At 38.2% G+C, this 22,836-nt stretch overlaps 2 protein-coding genes across 14 annotated transcripts in view; one reads left to right on the top strand and one right to left on the bottom strand.

Moving 5' to 3' along the window:
- The window catches only part of CASK (calcium/calmodulin dependent serine protein kinase), a 350,134-nt gene that overhangs the window by 197,978 nt on the left and 129,320 nt on the right, over positions 1-22,836 (top strand). For all 13 annotated transcript variants that reach the window (XM_077888807.1, XM_077888808.1, XM_077888813.1 and 10 more), the window contains exon 6: positions 19,389-19,491. In XM_077888807.1, the coding sequence (XP_077744933.1) occupies positions 19,389-19,491 (103 nt within the window). The remainder of the gene's footprint in view (positions 1-19,388; positions 19,492-22,836) is intronic.
- Positions 2,991-10,216, bottom strand: GPR34 (G protein-coupled receptor 34). Its single transcript, XM_077890355.1, has 3 exons — positions 10,108-10,216; positions 9,383-9,471; positions 2,991-4,907 (listed from the first exon to the last, which is right to left on the bottom strand). The coding sequence occupies exon 3, from the start codon at positions 4,842-4,844 to the stop codon at positions 3,717-3,719; it is 1,128 nt and encodes a 375-aa protein (XP_077746481.1). The 5' UTR covers positions 4,845-4,907; positions 9,383-9,471; positions 10,108-10,216; the 3' UTR covers positions 2,991-3,716.

Raw genomic sequence — 22,836 nt, forward strand, 5'->3', positions numbered from 1 at the left:
GCATCTGCTGCACAATGTCCTCCTTATTGAAAGATAAGAATATATTTTAATATCTGGTAAAATAAGTTCCCATTCTTATTTCAAAAACCTAAAAAATTGCCTGTTAACATGTTTCTCCAAAATCCAGGGGGCCTGTTGGGAGAACTCTGTTTCATGCTGTTTTTTCCTTGTGGGTAACTTTTAGTAAGGCTGTGCTTCAAAGAGTTGTAATTATATTAGTTCTACTTTTATATCAGCAGGACTGAACAATCCATTTTTTAAAAAAGTTAAAAATAAAACCTTCTGACCTTCAACAAAATTTCCTTTTTCTATTGACCTGATCTTAGAAATTCAACCGTTATCAAACCCAGCTCTACACAGAATACTTTTCCAAATGAACAATAGCACTCAGCATTAGGTCCCAGTCTGGCAGCCAGGCAGTTAATTTTGCCCTTGTTTACTTTTGCATATGTGAGATGCTATTTGGAAACTTGTTCTGAGTATCTTTTACAAGGTGAGGATATGTATATACTTGGGAATTTCCTTTTTCTGCATGCTTCTAAATGTTGGGTTGGGGGAGGTAGGGACAAGTGTTTCCTGCTTGCAAACAAGAAATAAACGCTGTATATAATAAATAGCCTTAAATTTAGTTAAGTCAGTAGCATGTTAAGAATTTACAAACATTCGCAGGATTCAGGTTCCTCTAAGACATGTTATTAGTAAAACTTCTATCAGTAAACAAAATCCATCATAGGCTTACGCTGATTGACTTATCAAAATTTATTTTATCACAAATATCATACCAAGAATTAACCCAGTGTACCTTTTAATTTTTTTAAAAGAATGCCATTGTGTGGGGAGCCTGGGTGGCTCAGTCAGTTAAGTGTCTGACTCTTGATTTCTGCTCAGATCGTGATCTTAGGGTCCTGGGACCTGCCAGTATCAGGTTCCTCAGTCAGCGGGGAGTCTGCTTGAAGATTCTTTGCCTCTCTCTCTCTCTGCCCCTCCCCCTGCTTATGTGCTCTTGTTCTCTCTCAAAATAAATAAGTCTTAAAAAAATAGTAAGAATACCATTGTGCTGGGCTTTATAGGGATCATCTAATATAAATAATGAGACAGCTTCTAGAACTATCAGTGTATATTTTTTAATGTTCCATAAAACTAATAATAATAATAATGTAATTTAATTATTCAAACTGTATGTTTATAGAAGAGATATGTAGAGGTATAAAATGCTTACCAGTAATGTAAAAAAAAATCTTTGTAACTTTGAGAACTTAAGGGAAAATCAGTATCGTCATATTTTATGACCATACAACTAGAAATGCTAAATTTCAGTTTGGTGGTATTTGCTAACATTGTCAGAGCAAAGTAATAGAAGTTTTTTCTGAGCTGCTAATTTTTCTGCAAATTTCCATTTTTCTTCTCAAATGTTTCTTGTTTTTTTAGTATAATTCTGCTTCGACCTGTTCTTTTTTTTTTTTTTTTTTTTTTTTTATTTATGATAGTCACACAGAGAGAGAGAGAGAGAGAGAGAGGCAGAGACATAGGCAGAGGGAGAAGCAGGCTCCATGCACCGGGAGCCCGACGTGGGATTCGATCCCAGGTCTCCAAGATCGCGCCCTGGGCCAAAGGCAGGCGCTAAACCGCTGCACCACCCAGGGATCCCTCAACCTGTTCTTTATTCAATCGTATGCATTCAATCATATGCACTTACTGAAATAGAGCTGTGCACTAATTGTATAAAAGCCAAATCTCGTTAAAATAAATTCAGCCCAACAAAATTCTTCATACTCTCTAACTTTGATTCCCCAGCCAATTGCCCACCTGAAGTTTGAAGAATTATTCTAACTATAAGAAATTCTCCTATTCTGTGACAAACTTATGAATGCATCCTTGGACTTCTCATAACAAATTTTACGTATTTACTCAGTGGCATTCTGGTCCTGTGACAAAAAAAAACTGAATAAATGCTGGACAAACTTCTAAGAATGGTTGCCTTAATGACATCTCCTGTTTACAATTGTATGATGTTCTATGCAGCTATATCAAGATACATTGACTAGGAAAAAAATACACCCACTTTTTCAATTCTATTAGGCATACCCCCCCCATCTCATGCATCTGCTCATTCGTTCATTCATTCAGTTATTCAACAGATACCTGTTAGTCGCCTGTGTGCCTCGCAATGCACTAAGCTCCCAAGAGCCCTTGCCAAATAAGAGCCCTTTCTTTTAGAGCTTACTCTCCAATTAATTTTGAGCATGCATGAAAACTTCAGAATTTTCTCCCTTTAATTTTAATCTGTAAGTTGTCTTTGTTAGTATGAAATATTTCAAACACTCAGGAATATACCAAAAATAATAGAACAAATACCCAAGTACTATCACATAGGTTAACAGACATTAACATTTTGCCATGTTTGCTTCAAATCTCTCCAGCTATAACCATTAACTTTAAGTTGGGATGTTATGCTGTGTATATTATGCACATTTTGTACTTGTATTGCATATCTATATGGTATTTTATATATTTTGTATTTTACATAAATGATTTCACATGGTGTGTACCCTTTTGCAGTTGGATTTGGGAGGGTTGATTTCTATTCAACATTGTTTTTTATAATTTTCCATGTTGATGCATGCAGGTATAATTCATTTCATTGAAGCACTGTGTAATACTCTATTTTGTGAATAAGCCACAATTTATTTCTCCATTCCTTTGCTGATGCATAGTCAAATTGTTTCCACTTGGTTTCTTATATATGTGTGAGTGGTTCTGTCGGGTGTATGCCCAGTAGCAGACTTGGCAGATCCTAAGAGTGTGCCTATTTTCAATTTTACTCTGTCAAAGTGTGGTCCAAGATGGCAGAGTCATTTACAAATCAGTTTTAAGTAAGGTGTGGGTTCAAGTCTTGTTGGTAGGTTATCATTCCTTAGCTTCTCTGTTGTTAGATTTTACTGTGTAGTGTTTAAATTCTTATTATTTGACCAGTGATAGATAATGGATGATTTTATTTTTAATTAGAATTTTATTATTTCATCTGTTAATAATGGTTTAGGCATAAATGAATAAGGTAGCAAATTATACAGGCTTTTTAAATGACAAAGAACATACATTTTCTAACATTTTTGTCAGTCTGCCAATCATTTAACTTAATTTTATTTTTATTTTTTTTAAGATTTTATTTATTTACTCATGAGAAACACAGAGAGAGAGGCAAAGATGTAGGCAGAGGGAGAAGCAGGCTTCCTGTGGGGAGCCCGATGTGGGACTCAATCCCTAAACTGGGATCACGCCCTGAGCCAAAGACAGACACTCAACCGCTCAGCTACCCAGGCATCCCCCTAACTTACTTTTAAACATACCTTTAATTAGTATTAAGTGCTTGATTTTGAGTAACTATGTTAGTGGTTTGAGAAACCATGACATTTTAATTATTCTGTTGTTAAAACCATAAATTTCATGTAACTTTATAATCTATGTTAAGAGTATTAGTTTAACAGCATGTTTTGAAAAGATTTTACATACAGATTTAAAATCTAGTGATGAGTATGAACTTTTCTTTTCCTTGAAAGATTTTACAACTAAGCAAATGAAATATCACAAATAAGCAAAGAGCTTTGAGCAGATCTGAGCTTTGCAAATGCTAGAGCTTTGTTTCATAAATTTTAGTTCTTTAAGGTATTAAGAGGTTATATTTTCTCATTCTTTTTAATGTGTTTACCTCAAGTGCTTTAAGAAGTAGGCTGAATTTTAGCTGCAACAGATGTATCATGCAGGGAATATCCTGGTTTAAATTCTGAAGTACTTTCACTTCTGCTTGCTTCCCCTTGAAATCGTCTAGAAAGAAGTTGGCACATTATTTTGCGGATGTTACTGGACATCAGGAAATACATGACTGGATCTAAGCAGCTATTGAAAGATGAGAAAACCAACATGATCTCGTTGGTTTTGTGAATGATTTCCTTCCAATAGCAAGAAGACCCATTTAGCTGTGAAGAAATATAGACAAATCGGAAGGCATGATAGGGAACAAAACATACAGTAAAAATGATAAGTACGATAAAGGAATTCCGGGCTGTTTTGGCATATTTACCAGAGTTGGGAAATTTTGACCTCCTTTTGGAAATCCTCAGTAGATTCTTGCCGATCTTAATATATGAAAGGATTATTAGAAAGAAAATTAGCCAAAACATTACCACAAGGGCATAGTTAAAAATTGCTTCTCCTTTGGCATTACGCTTCTCTCTATAATGGAAACACATTGTGGAATCATGATCTCTTCTCTTAGGGGTTAAAATAATCATAATTAAAAATACACCAAGAGCAACTATCCATACTATACAGCAAACGTAAATGCTTTGTTTAGTTGTTGTTGTCCTCCGTTGTTGTATAGACCGATTAATTTTTATGTAGCGATCCAAACTGATGAATCCAAGCAAAATAATGCTAATGTACATGTTCATATAAAATAGTGTTCCCACAACCTTACAAAGGATCACACCAAGTGTCCACTGGTTCCCATTAATGTGATACATTATTCGGAAAGGCAGGCAGAAGATCAGTAAGAGATCTGCAATGGCTACATTCAGAAGGTAAATCTGTATGGAATTTCTTTTGCGGTGGATACCCAGAAATACGTAGAGGGCAATTATGTTTCCAATTAGTCCCACGATGAAAATGACAGAGTAGGATATTGTTAGCATGCTAGAGAGTAGTTTCTCATCCATGGAACAGTTATTTCCTGGGACATGACTGCTTTGGTTAGCCATTACGATCACTTCCTGGGAGGAGTAAGGCCAGCTGTGGGCTGAAGTGGTCGCCGTTGTTACATGTGACTTCTCATTGTCCGGTGTAGGCATCAAAAAGTGGAGGTGCTAAGTGGCATGTTCCTTGTGTGTAGCTTTTATGTCTTCAGATTTTTCCTACAACAGAATTGCACCACTGAGTCATTTGCTATTTTAGTAACAGTCACTTTAACTCAAAGCTCAAATAATAAATTATTTTTAGATGTGAGGAACGTTGAGTATCTACACTAGGTATGTAGCAGCATTACGGTCTCATAAAACAAGCAGTAAATGTAGTAGAGTCTTCGGGAATGTCCTGCTCTAACCTTTCCTATGGCTATGGTATACGTTCAAGGTTTGTTTTATTTAACCTTCCCTGGGGAGTTTGTAATGGGAATAGAGATGGAGGTCAAGAGAAATGACAGCTCCCATTGTTCAAAGATAAGGGTCTATTTACCTAAAGGTAGTTTACAGCCATGAGTGAGTTGGGCCCACTGCTGACCCCTGCCCAGCTCCATGCCTTGACGCCTTCCCTTGTAAATGGTATTCATTCCTTTTGACTAAGAAAGGGTGTTACACAGTATAGGACAGATAAACTGTGGCAGTCTTCCATTCCAGGGTGAGAATAAAGGAAAAAGTCCTCAATTTCTTCTTTTGCAACCTAAGACCAAGTTGGATATATTAAAAATCATTTGCCTACAGGACAGGCTGACCAAAAGAGCAGAGCACATTAGGCAGATTCTTGTAACCCTGCAACCGGAGAGTGTAAAGTAGCCAAGCAAGCAAGTTGGGCGGCAATGTCCGCCAATTAGGCCAGGCAGTCTCCTGACCTAGAAACGTACAGTGATAATGTAGATGGAAAACAGGATGTGCATTCCAGGATTTTGAAATAACTAACTGCAGTTTACTATGCCCTGAGTTAGGTAACTTGCAACTGTTGCTAGAACCTTGTCAGAGACAGTGTATGAACTACACTTGTTTGTGGCAGCAGAGAATGTTAACAATGCTACCTGTTCTTGGCCCTTTCCTGGGCATTGACTACTATGAAGAACTCAGTCTGAGAGGCCATAATAAGGAGCTAGAAGACACGAAGAGAGGGTTCCAGGAGGCCTTATCCCTTTCCTTTCTTAGTGACTGCCCCATTTCTCTATAGCAGCCTCTTGGCAGATGTAACATAAAGATGTTCAGAGCAAGGTTACCAGAACCAGACTAACTAACTCTGTGACCTTGATTCAACCAATTAATCTTTTCTAAGTCTCATTTTTCTTACCTATAGAAATGTAAAATGTGTATGAAGAACTTAACCCTAGCACATAAAAGTACTCCATGAAAATTGGCTTTTAAAAAAACACCTTTGGACTAATCTCATTGTAGTAAATTTTCTACGCCTGGCTAAATACTACATGGAAAATGAAGGTGAACAAGACCAAGATCCTGCTCTCAGTAAACCTTTTTGTAGGCATGTGCATTCAAATTCTGAATGCTATGAGGTAAAGTGGGATTTGAATTACAGTAACTTCTTGATGTCACATGCTATGCAGAAAAAAACATTTGGAAGAACGTAGCCTATAGAGATAGGATTCTTGAAATCCTATCTCTAATTTGATAGAGAAGAAATCATGTCATGGAGGGTAAAATTCCAGTTTAAAATGTTGTCAAAGAGAGAAAATTGATTCCAGGGAAAAGGAACCTACTCATGAAGAGGAAGTTATGTAATCCCTGATAAGAGCCTGTCACCAGAGCTCAGGTCCATGGAGAGAGGGAGGCAGGAGGCAAGTCTAGTCTCTATCCTGTGTCTCAACTGCAGGAAGAGTGATGTTTGCAACATTTATAGAAACTTACAGGCATGTCTTTGGTGCTTTGAGATTCTAGAAGGAAAGGGCCATCGAGGAAGAATGGCAAGCTGCCAAAAAATTAAGCTGGTAAATGCGATCTGGATTACCAGGAAGAGGAAAAGAGTGCCTGAAGGAGGGATTAGCTTCCTGTGGTTACGTGGAGAGCTTGCAGAAGCTCAGGTGGAAACCTCTCATAGCCACCAGTGAAAGGGCACTTGATGGCAAGTGACATGATTTTGAGAGCTCAGATAGCTGAAATGACTGTAAGAACTCCTCTGTAAGCAGTTCTTTTTTTTTTTTCCTTCTCCCATGCTGCATTTTTAAACTCCGTTAGGATTAGGAACCTCATCTTTTTTGTTTACCTCTGTACCAAGTGCTCAGCCCAATAAATATTATTGAATGAAAGAGGGAATTTAGTAGAAAAGTATAGGTGAAGTTCTCCAAGTGGATCTCAAAATCAGTTGTTCAAGAACAGGAGGGGCTTTAGCACATTAAGAAACGAAATTGCAATTGACCATCGTTGCTGTGTTGGCAGCCTGTTGTGGCTGCAGCAAAAACTAACCCCATTCTTTGGTTGAAGTCATAGACAGGGAGTTTCTTAAGTGAAAACCGCTACTACTAATCTGAAGGGTGTTACTGCCTGCCCCAAGCCAGCAGAACCTCATCTGGAATGCAGTGTTTCATCCCAACAGCACACTTGAAAACTGCCACAGAACAAATGGGGGAGAAAAGCCCAATTCATGTCATAGGAGTGAGCTGAAGGAAACAGGCACCTTACCCTGGTGATGGGAAAGCTTTGCAAAGCCACAGAGAAAAGGATTGCACCTTGTGATCTGTGTTTTCAGAAAGCAGAACAAGGACTAATGAGTAGAACTGCAGAGACAGATGTTGCCTCCAATTAAGGAAATGCTGTTTTAGAATGAAACAGTCTATCTTGGGAGGCAGTGGGGGTCTTACCACCAGAGATCTCAAGACTGACACTGGTTGGGTCATTTGTAGAAGAGACACTCGGCGGCTCTCAATCTGGGCTACATATTAGAATCCCTTTGAGGGCTTTTTAAGGATACCAGTGCCTGGCGCCAACCCCAGATATTCTGATTTAATTGGTCTGGAATGGGCTCCAGGCAATGGCTTCCTTCAAAAAGTCCTCAGGGGATTCTAATGTGCAGCCAGTAGTGAACCCTTGAGCTAGATGGCTGGACCATTAACTAATATTTATTTAGCAGTTGCTGTGCACCAGGCAGTGGGTTAAGCACATTTATATTACTTCATTTGCCTAATCTTTATAGTAACCTTGTGATGTATTACAAAAGACCGTAATGTGGGGATCCTTGGGTGGCTCAGTGGTTTAGTGCCTGCCTTCCCCCCAGAGTGTGATCCTAGAGTCCTGGGATCGAGTCCCATGTCGGGCTCCTTGTATGGAGCCTGCTTCTCCCTCTGCCTGTGTCTCTGCCTCTCTGTGTGTGTGTGTCTCTCATGAAAAAATAAATAAAATCTTTAAAAGAAAAAAAAGACGTAATGAGAGATGAAAAGGTTGTGAACTTTACCTAGGACCACACAGCTCTTAAATGGCAGTACCCAAGCTGGGGCTCAGATCTGACTAGCTTTTAGGGTCCATGATCCTTTTCGCTAAACCTCACTCCTCCTAATCACGTAGGATCAGCATTTCCTTTTTTAATGCTGAGTTCTGTCAGCAGTATTTGGACATGATTCCTTTAACATTATCTGCATTAGCAATTTTTTAAAAGACTTTATTTTTAAGTAATCTCTACATCCAACATGGGGCTCAAACTCACAACTTCCAGAATAAGAGTCACATACTCTACTGACTGAGCCAGCCAATTGTCCCTCACACTAGTAATTTTAAGAAGAGATTATACTTTCTAGTTTTTCTTCTTTGGAAAAGGTATTAATCTTTTCATTTGCTCTGTCCATTTTTAGTAAGTTAAGAATTGACAGAATCATAAATTATTCATCAGAACATTCAACACATCTCCCAGAACATATCTTTTCAAACTTCTAGGCCTGCAAGCCATCATCAAGATATTTCTAGAAAGCTGTTAGAACAAAGCATATATCCTGAAACCATTTGCCCCAGCTCTAATCTTCCAATAAAATAAATTAATAATAGTTGGACAGGGTTGCCAATAAACCTTTCCGGTTTTGCTTTATTTGTAAGCTTAAAGAAAATAAGGCAAAAGCAATGCATTTGTTTAAATAGTAATAGTGCCTATCACTTAGAGCTGTGTATTAGATGGCTGGTGTCCAGTCATTTACTAACGAATTAACAGATTAGATTCTGTTTTACACTTAATGGCTGATTTTCACCTCCATTACACCGTGTCAATCTCTCCCTGTTCTTAAGGCCATTTATTGATGTATTAAAAACGACTCATTTGATTTGTTAACACTGGCCAATGAGGACAAGAAACAAACCACTGGTGTTCATGTAGTGGACTAATTTCCCCATGGCTATTACTTGTGACTTGTGTACTATATTGAAGTGGTCACAATGGTTTTCTGATAGTAGATGGAAAAAGGGTTTTTTTAAGGTTGTTACTTGACAAATCCTGAAGTTTGTCCCCTGTGTGAGTGCTGCATCGTACCCAGCACCATCACCCTGCTGGCCAGTGGTTTTCAACTGGCTCATGATGGAACTTCTGTACTAGAGGGCAGCACCCAGCAGATTCCACTGTGGCCTCCAAAGAGCAAAAGCTTTGTAAATGGCACTCTGGGTATGTTTGTGAAAACATCACATTGCTATGTTAAAATACATACCTACTTGGCAGTGGTAGCAACCTTTCCCTGTAGTTTGATTTGGTAGCAGCTGAATCATTCAGGCCATGCTTCAAAAATTGCATTAATTGCTGCATACAGAATAAAAATTGCAAGCATGTTACTGTGGAAATCATACTATTAGTAGTATATTAGGTTTTGTTATAAACTTAACTGTGTCTAAAAACAACACATTTTAGAAAATTTCAGCTGAATTAACTCACATGTATTTTGCTTTTTCTTTTCTCTAATATTCACCTTATTTACTTCTGAAACACCAAACTTAACATTTATTTCATCTGGCAATTATCATAAAATAATCACAATATAATAAAGTATAGCCAGTGCAAATAGGGAGACAACAAAACAATAAAGTTAACAAGTGATCATTTATAATACATTGGAGATAAAATTTGTTGCGCACGACAATAACTTCTCATGAGTTCAAGTGGTTCTCCAAGTCTTTATGGCAATACACAAAGGACAGTATAAGCAATGTGACAGTATTGGTAGTATGAGCTTCAGTACCCACAGTGTCTTCAAGTAACTAAGAAGACAGCCTCATTTTAAGTCAAATCAAGGCAGAGGTGTCATTCAAGCAGTTTACTCAAGGCTCTAAAAAGCAAAGCACTAGTCAATTGAAGCAGGTTTCACTTTTAGTATACAGATCATCACATTTTAACCGAAATAATGGGTCATTTATATAGTTGAAATCAAGGAGTACTCACAGGTCAGGCTCTCATGCAGTAAAAGCAGAACACTAAGCTTCCCTAAACACAGAGACTTGTCTTTCTGTGTCAGCTGGGCTCCTCCATCCGGTCGTGGTACAATTGGTTGAGGTCATTTTTTTTTTTTTAATTTGCATGTAGTAATAAGGTTGGGGTTTTTTTCCCTTTTCTTTCTTTTTCAATATGCTGTTCCTCTGATTCCTTGTGAAAATGGTAAAAAGCCTACCAGCATGCAACCACTTTATGTGTAAGCTCAGTCAACACTTCATAAAATTATTTTTATCTTTCCTATGAATACCTTTCACCTTGACAATCATAGGAAGTCTTCCCTTATACCCCCGAATAAAGAAGTTTTACGAATTCTAAGCATAATTATGCATTTTCTATTTTTGCCTAAGAAATGATGCATAGTAAGCACTGAATATCTATTTCCTTCATGATTCATTTTAAAAATTAAGTTATTCACATAAAATAGCATTCCTGTATTGAATGTACTAACATCAGTAATGAATTATTTTATTCCTTAGTTTTTTAAGCTTTATTTGATCTGTGCATTATTTTAGTAGACTTTCATGTATTCCTTTAAGACCTTGGATTTATTTTCTAAAACAGTGTTACAATCTTAGGACTAGATGAGATCTGTGATGGTATTCTCCCCTTTTTGTCACTACGATAAATTCTCCCAAGTAAATTGAAATCTCTGTTTTTAAAGATAATAATAAAGGAATTCTACAGTTTTTATTTTGGTCCCAGTCCAGTATTTAATGACTGTCCATCTATGTATCTGCTGGCTCTGCAATTTCATGGCATTTCCCTTTTTTCATTGTCATCTGAAACGAAAGATTAGTTTTTATTCTCCCCATATAATCGTTACCCTGCAGCTTTGTTTACACTAAATAATATTTAACTCACTGGGCTTTATCTAACATTTTAATTATTTCTGGATACATTCACTCTTTTAAATGCATATTCTCCAGGGCTTTTTTGTTGTTGTTATGAATATTACACATGGGACAGAATATTTTAAAATTGCTAGGATGAAAATATGTCATAGCTCTTACTTCCCCTTTGAACCCCTGAGAAGGAAGAGAATTACCGTGTTGGTCTGGCAGGAATTTTGTGTGTGTGTGGTAAACAACAACAAAAACAACCACACAATATTAAACTTGCTATCTTAATTATTTTAAAACAGTTCAGGAGTGTTAAATATCTATATATTGTTGTGCCGCAGATCTCTGGAACTTTTTCATCACCCAAAACTGAAACTCTGTTGGCAGTTACCTTTCTACTTTATGTGACTTGGCTATTGTAGATAATTCATTTGAGTGGAATCATACTGCATCTGTCCTTTTCTGACTGGCTTTTTTCGTTTAGCATAATATCCTCAAGATTCACCCATATTCTAGCATATGACAGAACTTCCTTCTTTTTAAGGCTGCATAATGTTTCATTGTATGTGTATATATCACATTTTCTTTATTTATCTGTCAGTGGACATTTGAGTTACTTCCACCTCTTGGCTGTTGTGAATAATAATGTGATAAACATGGCTGTGCAAATGTATTTTTTTGTGATCCTGGCAGAATTTTTTGTAGAACTAATTAGGTATGTATTAGCATTCTATTTCACTAAATCTAATATAAATATTTTTATATTGTACTAGCTGTTTTTCCACACCCTAGCCTCTGTTTTTTCTTTCTTTTTAAGATTTTATTTATTTATTCATGAGAGACACAGAAAGAGAGAGAGGCAGAGATACAGGCAGAGAGAGAAGCAGGCTCCATGCAGGGAGCCCGATGTGGGACTTGATCCCGGGACTCCAGGATCACGCCCTGGGCAGAAGGCTGGCACTTAACCACTGAGCCACCCAGGCATCCCAGTTTTCAAAATAACCAATTCTGTTTTAATCTTCAGTGCCCTGGTGGCCCTACTATGACCAGATTTGAGTATACATGCAGTCCCCAACTTACAGTGGTTCAACTTAGGATTTTTTGACTTTGCAGTGGCAGAAAAGCAATATGCATTCAGTAGAAACTGCAGTTCAAATTTTGATCTCTTCCCAGGCAAGGAATATGTGGCATGGTCCTCTGTCATGTTGCTGGGCAGTAGCTCCCAATCAGTTTCACCATCATGAGAGTCAATAACTGATACACTTATAACCATTCTATACCCATCGCAGTCATTCTCTTTTTCACTTTGGGTGTAGTATCCAAAAAAATCACATGAGATATTTAGCACTTTATTATAAAATATGCTTTGTGTCAGATGAGTTTGCCCAACTGGAAGCTAATGTAAGTGTTCTGATCATGTTTAAGGTAGGCTAGGCTAAGCTATGAGATTCGGAAGGTTAGGTATAAATGCTTTTTCAACTTAGAGTACTTTCAATGTATGATGGATTTATCAGGACATGACCCCATTGCATATTGAGGAAGATCTATAATCTTTTTCTGGTTCTTCCTTAACATGAGCTTTTTCCTATTCATTCTAAGCTTTCTACTTTCTGTCTCTCTGTTCTTAGCTCATTCTTATGTATCCTTTTCCTACTTTATTGGTATCTTAGCTTGTTATATATAGAGATAGAAGTAGAAAAGCATAAATACATAGATACATTTGTCTGGCCCCATCCATTACTGATATCACCATCCTCTCTTTATCTAAATCCAACCCTGGTTAAATTCAGCTAACCACCTACTCCAGACCTGAACCCTACTGGCTGAAATAAGGACTACTAGGTACAAACACCCAGTCGTTTTGATTGTTCTCACTTTACATTCATGACCACAAACCTCAAGTGGGCCCTTGTGCTGCCAGCAGTCCTGCTCTATTTCCTTAGTCTGTTGGTTCTCAAAGCATGGCTTCCAGACCAGTAGCATCAACATCACTCAAGAACTTGTTAGAAATGCATGTTCTTGACCTCATGTCAAACCTTATGAATCAGAAACTCTGGGGGTGGAAGCCAGCAAACCTGTGTGATTCTGAGGCTGAAGTTTGAGAACCACTACCTTAGTCAAGTCATTCTTTGAAAATATTTCTTCACACTGTCACTCTTCTCAAGTTGCCAACAACCCCCTCTCCTTCCCCACTCCTGCCTGATGATCACTTTTATTTCAAAGTAAATAGAAAACAGAAGTACTCAGAAGAGAAGTTCCTCATATTCCTACATCCCCATCTGCTTGCATCTACAGGTGCTCCCATACCCTGCCTTCCTCACTATCACTGAGGCCAACCCCCTCTCCCCACCTGCACACTATATTCCATCCCTTCTTCCTCCTGGGATCGTGTTTTCTTCTCCACAGGGTCTTTCCCATCAGCACACAATTGTCTCTCTCTCAAAGACAAAACAGGGATCCCTGGGTGGCGCAGCGGTTTGGCGCCTGCCTTTGGCCCAGGGCGCGATCCTGGAGACCCGGGATCGAATCCCATATCAGGCTCCCGGTGCATGGAGCCTGCTTCTCCCTCTGCCTGTGTCTCTGCCTCTCTCTCTCTCTGTGACTATCATAAGTAAATAAATAAAAATTTAAAAAAAAAAAAGACAAAACAAAAACAAAGCTCCTTGAAAATCTCTAGATACTGCTATGGAGTCCTCAATCATGTTTTTATGTGAAACTTTTGAATATTAATGTGTATTTTCTTATTTCCATAAAAGGTAACAAAACAATGGAAGGATAAGCCCAAAAATAATACAAATACTTAGGAAGGAGGAAGGAGAGATTAAGAGGAAAGAAAAGGAATAAAAGCTGGACCTCTCTAAATGGAATATGTTTACAGTTTCAACTTTGGAATTACGTACATTTTTTTAAGATTTTATTTATTTGAGACACAGAGTGTGCACATGAATACAGGGTGAGGAGCAGAGGGAGAGGGACAAACAGACTCCTTGCTGAGTGGGGAGCCCAATGTGGGGCTTGATCCCAAGACCCTGAAATCATGACCTGAGCCAAAGGCAGATGTTTAACTGACTGAGCCACCCAGGCACCCATATACATGTTTTATATAATCAAAACATCAAATCAAGTCAAAATCTAATTCAGACAAATAGGCCCCACTGGGTACCAAACTGAAAGCATAACCACAAGTAGAATTCTTTTAAGTGTCTTTAAATAGATTGAGTTTGGGGGCTGCTGGGTGGCTCAGTCGGTTAAGCGTCTGACCCTTGATTTCACCCTCAGGTCATGATCTCAGGATTGTGAGATGGAGCCCAGCATTGGGCTCCACACTTGGCATGGAGTCTGCTTGAGGATCTCTCCCTCTCCCTCATAATAATACCCAAAAAACCCTTTATTAATTACTGTTGGAGGTTGCCTAGCAACCAACTTACTATTCTGGAAATCATTCATAGCAGCTTTAGTCATAATATCCCAAAACTAGAAACAGCCCAAATGTCCCTCAATAGGAGAATGGACAAACTGAAGTATATTCATACAAGGGGATATTTACTCAGCAATAGAAGAAATGAACCACTGATCACAACAAAATGGATGAATCTCAGAAACATGCTGAGTGAGAGAAGCCTTACATAAAAGAGTACATACTCTATGGCTTTATGTATATGCAGTTGTAGTAAAAGCAAAACAAACTTGTGAAAAATATTAGACTAGTCATTTGCACTGGGGGTGTGGCAGCAGAGATTGAGTGGAAAGTGGGTGAGGGAGGTTTCTGAGATGATAACAGCTTGATTGGGATACAGGTTACATAGTTCTATTCAAGTTGGTAAAACTCACCAAAGTTACTCTTAAGATTTGTGAATTTCACAGCATATAAATTTTACCTTAAACATAATTTTAAATATTAAACTCAAGGGGCACCTGGGTGGCTCAGTTGGATAAGTGTCCAACTCTTGATTTTGGCTCAGGTCATGATTTTAGGATTGTGAGATTGGGCCCCATATCAGGCTTCACACTTAGTATGGAGTCTGCTTAACATTCTCTGCCCTTCACTCTCCACCACATGCACTTGCTTGCTCTCTCTCTCTCCCTCAAAAAAAAATATTAAACTCTAATGACATGTGCTGAATTATAGTGAAAAGATGGACAGATGGTTGGATAGAGGGATGAATAGATATTTGATAAAGCAAATGTAGCAAAATGTTCATTATAGAATCTATGTGGTGAATATGTGGCTATTTATAGTTCTTAAAAGTTTTCTCTGTTTTTGATAGTCTTCATTACAAAATATCAGAGAAAACTTCCATTTTGGAAATCCTAATTATGGAACTGGGCAACATTGGCTGCTAAAATCATGAAAGAAAAGTCAGTGGTGAACTTTGTAACGATGGATCAGGGCAGACATTACCTGAACCCACTGACCAGTCCTGCCACTAAAAATAGGACAGCCAGACATTATGTTCTTTCTTATGTGTTACAAAAAAACCAAAGTATTAGTGAAAAAAAAACTAAAATTGAATGTGATTCTAATCATGCTTCTAGATCTAACTACCAATTTATAGAAAATACAGAAACATATTAAATGATACTATGTAGGTGCTGTTAGCCAAGTCCAGATTATAGAAGATTCTACAGGGGAAATTACCTAGTATCTTAACAAATCAATGGCAGGAACCTTTTCTAAAAAACTAAGAGGGGGATACAGTATAGAGTCAGAGAGATATAAGACCTATAACCATCAGATGCAATATATGGGCCTTAAATTAAATACCACTTTGAACTAACCAACTGTAAACACACACACACACACACACACACACACACACACACACACACAACCCATCTTTGAGATAGGGAAAATTGAATGTAGATTGATATTAGATGATATTAAAGAATTATTCGTGTATTGAATGTGATAATATGGTTATTTTTTCAAGTCACCTGTTAGAAATACTGAACTAATAGCAGGTGAAATTATACTTGTTTTAAAAGACTTCAGCAACAAAAAATGGGATAGGTGAAGCAAGAAGGGCAGAATGTCAGTAACTGTTAAAGCTGGGAGATAGGGGGCACCTGCATGGCTCAATGGGTTAAGCATCTGCCTTCAGCTCAGGTCATGATCCCAGGATTCTGGGATCAAGCCCCACATTGGGTTCCCTGCTCAGTGGGGAGCCTGCTCCTCCCTCTCCCCCTGCCCCTCCCTGTTTGAGTGCATGCATGCTCGCTCTCTCTAGCTCACTCTCTCAAATAAATAAAATCTTTTTTAAAAAAAGCTGGGAGATAGGTACATGGAGGTTTAATAAAGTATTTTCTCTGATTGCAAATTCTAAAGTTTTTAAAAGGAAACTTCCTTTGCTTCTCATTCTCTTTTAGTTACATCCCATTCCCATTTCTCTATTCCTAATAAAGTTTTGAAAGATACTTGAATTTACTGTCTCCACACCATCTTTCCCATTTTTCTTGAACCTTGTCCAATAGAGATTTTTGTCTTTATCATCTCACCAAAACCCTTCTTATCTAGGTCACCAGGGACTTCCAGGTTGCCAAATTTAATGGTCAGTTCTCAATTCTCATCTTAAATGGCTTCTCAACTAACATTTCAGGATATCAGACTACTCTGATTTCCCTCCTGCTTCACTGTCTACACAATTTCTTTCCTTTGCTAGATTGTTGTCATCTTCCTGACCTCAAACCTTGCTGTGTACCAAATCTCATTCTTGCAACCTCTTCTCTTTTCTATCAATACTCACTCCCTGAGTTATTTCACTCATTGCTGTGGCTATAAGCACTGTGTGCTGTTGATCCCCACATTTATATCTCTAATTCCAGTTTTCCCTCTCCCATCTTTTAAGATCTCACATTCAATTTGTGCAAAGCCAAATTCTTCATCCTTCTTATAAATGCTTCCGTGTTCCCAGTTTTAGTAAATGGCATCTTCGTTTTCATTCAGTTACTCATAACAGAAACCTCATTGTCACACTTACCTCTTTCTCTCATACCCCATATCCAGCAATAATTCCTATCAGCCTAACCTCCAGAACATATCCTGAATATGACCACTTGTTGCCATCACTGCTTCTATCATTCTAATCTAATTCAAATCCCCCATCTTCTCTTTCCTAGACAACCACAGAAGCCTCCTACCTGGTATCCTTTCTTCAACATTCATGTGCTTACAATCTCTTCACCATACAATAGCCCAAGTGATTCTTTCAAAACCTGAAATGGCTCATAATGTTCCCCTGATCACAACTTTACAATGGTTTCCCATCTCAGCATAAAACCCTGGGTTCTGGCTGTGGCTTCAAGTCCTAGATCATAGAGCCTTTGATTACCTGGATCATATTTCTTACCACTCTTCTCCTTGCTCATTTTTCCCCCAATACACTGGCTTCCTTACTCTTCTCCAAACATACCCACCCTCCTCATGCTTCTAGGCCTTTCTACTTACTATTCTGTTCTCTTCTCTTGGAACCTACTTACACATGACCCATTCTGCCCCTTCATTCTGGTCTGGGTTTAGATATTACCCTATTAGAGAAGCTTTGTCTAACCCAACCCCCTTACTAAATAGTAGCTCCCTAGTTTCCAAACATGTGACATTTACCTCCTTGCTAGCTTTTACCTCATAGCACTTAACACAGCCTCATCTCTTATATTCATTTATATGTACTGATTTCCTTAGTTTCTATCTCTCAGTTTTATGACTTAAGGATTTATTGTGAATGACAGAATCCACACTCTGACGAGAATTACATAAATCTCAGTGTAACATTAACTTAAGAATAAATATAGTCAACAAACTATAAAGGGTATGCTTTGGGATTCTGATTTAAGCTTCTATTTTTCCTTAATAAGGTGACAAAACTGGCCAGGAGATCCTGTCTATGTTTATAGATTCTTCCTCTGCATCATACCCCTCCTTTTCTAGGCTTGTTCCTTTACTGCACCCCCACACTAGAAGCATGCTAGGGCTATCGCTTTCTTCTTCAGGTCTGTTGTCATCCATCTCTATTTGAACAAACCAAAAGTTCTTACCAAGAGCCATCTTTATGAGCTGGTTTCTGCAGAGCTTTGCTTGCTCTCCCATAAACCCTCCTGGCTACTTTGTCCCTTGCTGCAGCTCACTCACCATTCATGTACACTTGCCTTCCTTCTCCCCTCTTTCTCTTTCACACAAGCTCATACACACATTTATATTTAAGGACTCATCTTTCTTTGTGCTAGAGCCTCTATTATAAGACCTTTAAATGCCTTTGGACAAAAAGAGCCACTTTCAAAGTAGAACCCTGACACTTTCCTTGAGCAGAGTAAGGATCCCTCCCAATTTTGTGTATCATCATCAAACTTCTCTCTGGGTGTACCAGTTCAGAGGGTTTTGTTTTTGCACAGGATTTTGTGGGGGCCACTATCATATAGGCTAAACCTAAGCTAACACTGTGTCATTTTATAAATGAGCAAGTATAGGAGAGAACAAAAATACTTTCTCTTCCATGCCTGAAGAAGTTTGCTTTTTTTCACTAACCTATATTTTAAAAGCAGGTTCTATGTGATTTCAGTCATATTGGAGAGCATAGTATTTGAGCAGAGACCGAAGGTCCACGCAATTAAATGCTTTCAGACCCAACAAGGTCCTAGAAAGAAACAGATGCAGAAGACCAGGTCCTACAAAGAAACTCTCATTGTGACCACGAAGCAAATGATTCTTAGGGAGCCCTGGTTTCACGGCTACTCCTTGCGAAGGATATCTTTGTCCTGGACCAGAGGCCAGCCAAGTTGTCTCCTTTCTCCCCTCTCATTCTCACAAAGAGGAAGGTCAGGTCCAGAGAAAAGACATGCCCAGGGAGAACATTGAATTCCATAGGAGCAAGATTCAATTAAAGTCATTAAACCTGGCTCTTTTTACTTGGGGATGGAATGAATAAAGAAAAACAAGAGGATAGTCGGAGGGTGGACAAAGAAAGAGCCATCGTCAGCCCCTAACGACCAAGATAGAGTGGCTCTGTAGGTGAAGTCAGAGGTTTCAAGAAACATTTTGGCAAGAGATGTAAAAAATATTTTCCTTGAACAAATGTAAACTGTCACTTAGAAAAAGAGAATATTACATGAAAAGGTAGAAAATATGTCTGTTATACTTGAACATGCTTGCTTCCTAATTCTTAGCACCGGTATCTTAATCTTAGAAGCAAATAATCCCTGCAAAACATTGGATAAAGCAGGTAAGTCTTTGGAGAAATCAACCAGAAGTAAGAATACCACAAATAATTCAAGTATCCAAAATAATTCCGGGAGTTCTTAATGTATTACCTACATGTTACTCAGTTTTGTGTAAATTTAATTGTTCCTCTTCAATTAACCCTTACTTTTGGTTTGTCGTTTGTCTGTTTTTCTTTTCAGCCCCACTGTGTTCTCCTCGCCTCAAAGGAAAACTCGGCACCTGTTAAACTTGGGGGCTTTGGGGTAGCTATTCAATTAGGGGAATCTGGACTTGTAGCTGGAGGTAAGAACACTTTTTTAAAAATTCCCTTCAAAACCTGGTCACTTTCAGGCTTATGTGAAACTTTCAAACTAAAGATTAGCCCATCCTCAGCATTTCATACCCATTCCACTCCATCCACCCATCCTCCCAAAAAAGTGCCATCATAGTTTTGAATTTACTAACTGTAGTTTGAACTAAAATTTTAGTACCATAAGAATAGGCTCTGTCCTTTTTATATTCCCACCACTTGGCAGAGAAGTGACCCTGCATACGGAGATTAAAACAGTGTTGGAAGAAGGTGGTATCTGGGGCAAAGTAACTTCTAAAGTTGAACTGACCAGGGACACCTGGCTGGCTAAATTGGTATATCATGAGACTCTTAATCTTAGGGTTGTGAGTCAAGCCCCAGGTTGGGCACAGAGCTGACTTTAAAAGAAATAAATAACATTGAACTGGCCAAACGAAGTCCATTCTAAAACGTGTGGTTTAACCACTTTCAGGTTTACATCAGTGGCTAATGTTTAATTTCATACTGTTTTCCTCTTTTTATTTGTGGAAAGAGTCCTGCTCGAGCCATCAATCTATGTATTTGGGAAGAGCAAGCAGATGTGAATCCAGACTGATTTTATTATTAGCTAAAGCAAAACATAATTAGAAAATTCCCATGCCAGAAAAAAAAGTAGAAAAGTTAAAAAATAGAAATTTTCTCCAGTAGCATACAGAGGTGGATGCTAATTCCAGATTCAAGAATCTGGATTTTTATTTATTCCCTTCAGTAGGCCCCAGCTCAGAATGCTGCCCTGTTTTTAGTTCTGTTCCTTAGTTTTGCAAATGACTTAGTTCTTCAGCCTACAGATTATCAGTCTTCTTCTAGTCAATGCCTTCAATTTTCCACCTCTAGAGACTGCCAGCCTTCACAAAGAGGAAAAATATGAAAAATACCAGCAGAACCTTTTCAAACCTGTCATCTTCCATGAATGCTTATATTAAGTTCAAATACCTGACAAATGATAAATATCAAAACAATAATCTCTTACACAGGATAGTTCATTTAATTTAATACAGTATTACTAACACATCAAAGTAGCATTAACATAGACCATCTTCTGAAAAATGAGCCAAGAGTCATAGTTGTGTTCTTTAAATTGTTATTTCATGACATTGCCATCTAAAATTAAATTATGTTTAGATTTTCTTCTAGTTTTGCATTCTCTTTCAGCTAATCATCTCCAATAATATGAAAAATTGCAAGTTGAGTATAGTTTTAAAAACTGATTTTTTTTCCTAATTCAAAACTTTCTTCTGTGATTAGAAGGACTGATCATAGGATCAGATATAGCATATAATTTAATCAAAGAATCATTGAATCTCAGGATTCCAAGGGCGTCTTAATTTCTCCAGTCATAACCAGTGATTGCGTTCCTTCATAAAATTCCCAGCAAAAGGTTGAGCTCTAGTTTAACTCCTTAATTAGCAAAGAATTCACTGTGTTCCAGGACTGTATTTCCATTTTTGGAAAACTCCTTAAGTACTGAAACATTCATCTTTGCATTAAACAGAAATCTGTCATCTTATCATTTCCACCCAGTGGTGTTAATTGTGACTTTTGGAGCCACACAGAACAATTTTAACCCTTCCACATGATGGCCATTGAAATGTTTAAAGACAGCTATCACATACCCCTAAGTCTTACCCAAATTAACTTGCCTAGGTTAATTTAACCATTCCTCATAGAAACTGGTGCAGAATTTCATGGTGCACAAAGGACAGAGCCAAAACTGAGCACAACTACAGGTACAGTCCAGCACATAGGAGCTTGGGGCTGTTGCTTCTTTTGCTGTGGGTCTTACATTTTCTATCAGGCTCCCCAAATTGCATTAGCCTCTTGGACAGCCATTTTAACACCACTGGCTCATTACCAGTCTTGCAATCAACTACAACTCCCAAGTTGTTTTTAAACAAATGTTGCTATTAAACTAACTCTTGGGGATCCCTGGGTGGCTCAGCGGTTTAGCGCCTGCCATTGGCTCAGGGCGTGATCCTGGAGTCCTGGAATTGAGTCCCGAGTTGGGCTCCCTGCGTGGAGCCTGCTTCTCCCTCTGCCTGTGTCTCTGCCTCTCTCTCTCTCTCTCATGAATGAATGAATGAATGAATGAATGAATAAATAAATAAATAAATAATAAATACTTTAAAAAAATAAAAAATAAACTAACTCTCTTAAATCTGGTATTTGTACAGATGATCCCTCTGTAAAGACTACACAATTATAGGGGCCCCTGGGTGGTTCAGTCAGTTAAGCATCTGACTTTTTGTTTCAGCTCAGGTCATGATCTCAGGGTTGTGAGATCAAGCCCCACATCAGGCTTCATGCTCAATGGGGAGTCTGCCTGGGATTCTCTTCTCTCCTCTTCTCTCCTCTTCTCTCTCTCTTGCTTTCTCTTTCTCTTTCTCAAATGGAAATAAATACATTTCTTTTTTTAAAAAGACTACACATGGGACACCTTGGTGGCTCAGCAGTTGAGCACCTGCCTTTGGCCCAGGGTGTGATCCTGGAGTCCCTGAATCGAGTCCTGTATCGGGCTCCCTGCAGGGAGCCTGCTTCTCTCTCTGCCTGTGTCTCTGCCTCTCTGTGTGTGTGTCTCTCGTGAATAAATAAATAAAATCTTAAAAAAAAGACTACACAATTATAACAAATAACTTCTGATAATTACATCCCCAAGATTGATGGGCTAAAATGAAATGACACAAAGTCCTTTTATATGTTCTATACTGGCCACATATAATGACTTTGTTTCTCTTTATCTGGATCCATATCCTGTTAGCATTTTTTTTAAGATTTTATTTATTTATTCATGAGAGACAAAGAGAGAAGCAGAGGGAGAAGCAGGCTCCATGCAGGGAGCCTGATGCAGGACTCAATCCAGGGACTCCAGGATCACGCCCCGGGCCCAAGACAGGCACTAAACCGCTGAGCCACCCAGGGATCCCCATATCCTGTTAGTATTCAAAGTAGAATAAGCTTCATATTTTACCATACATCTTGATTGAAGGCAAACAACAGATTCATTAGATTTATCTAGACATTTTCTCATGTTACTCTACTTTCCTAAAGTCCATAAGCCTTTCCCCTAAATTGCGTGTTTTTAAAACTGATTTTGAACCTACATTGTGTCAGTTGTACAAAGTTTTTCTCGGTGCTCCTAGAATTAAAATACTTTCTGATGGTCCAAATGTTATTCCTTAACATACCTTTCCTTCCAGTCTTGAAATAACTACTTCAAGCATTATAGCATCTTTGAAAATACAACCTACATAGACAAGGGATAAATGATTTCTCTAAATGAAAGCTTTCTTATTGTTTAAGGT

This window comes from Canis aureus, chromosome X, assembly GCF_053574225.1.
Source record: "Canis aureus isolate CA01 chromosome X, VMU_Caureus_v.1.0, whole genome shotgun sequence".
Classification (NCBI taxonomy): domain Eukaryota; kingdom Metazoa; phylum Chordata; class Mammalia; order Carnivora; family Canidae; genus Canis; species Canis aureus.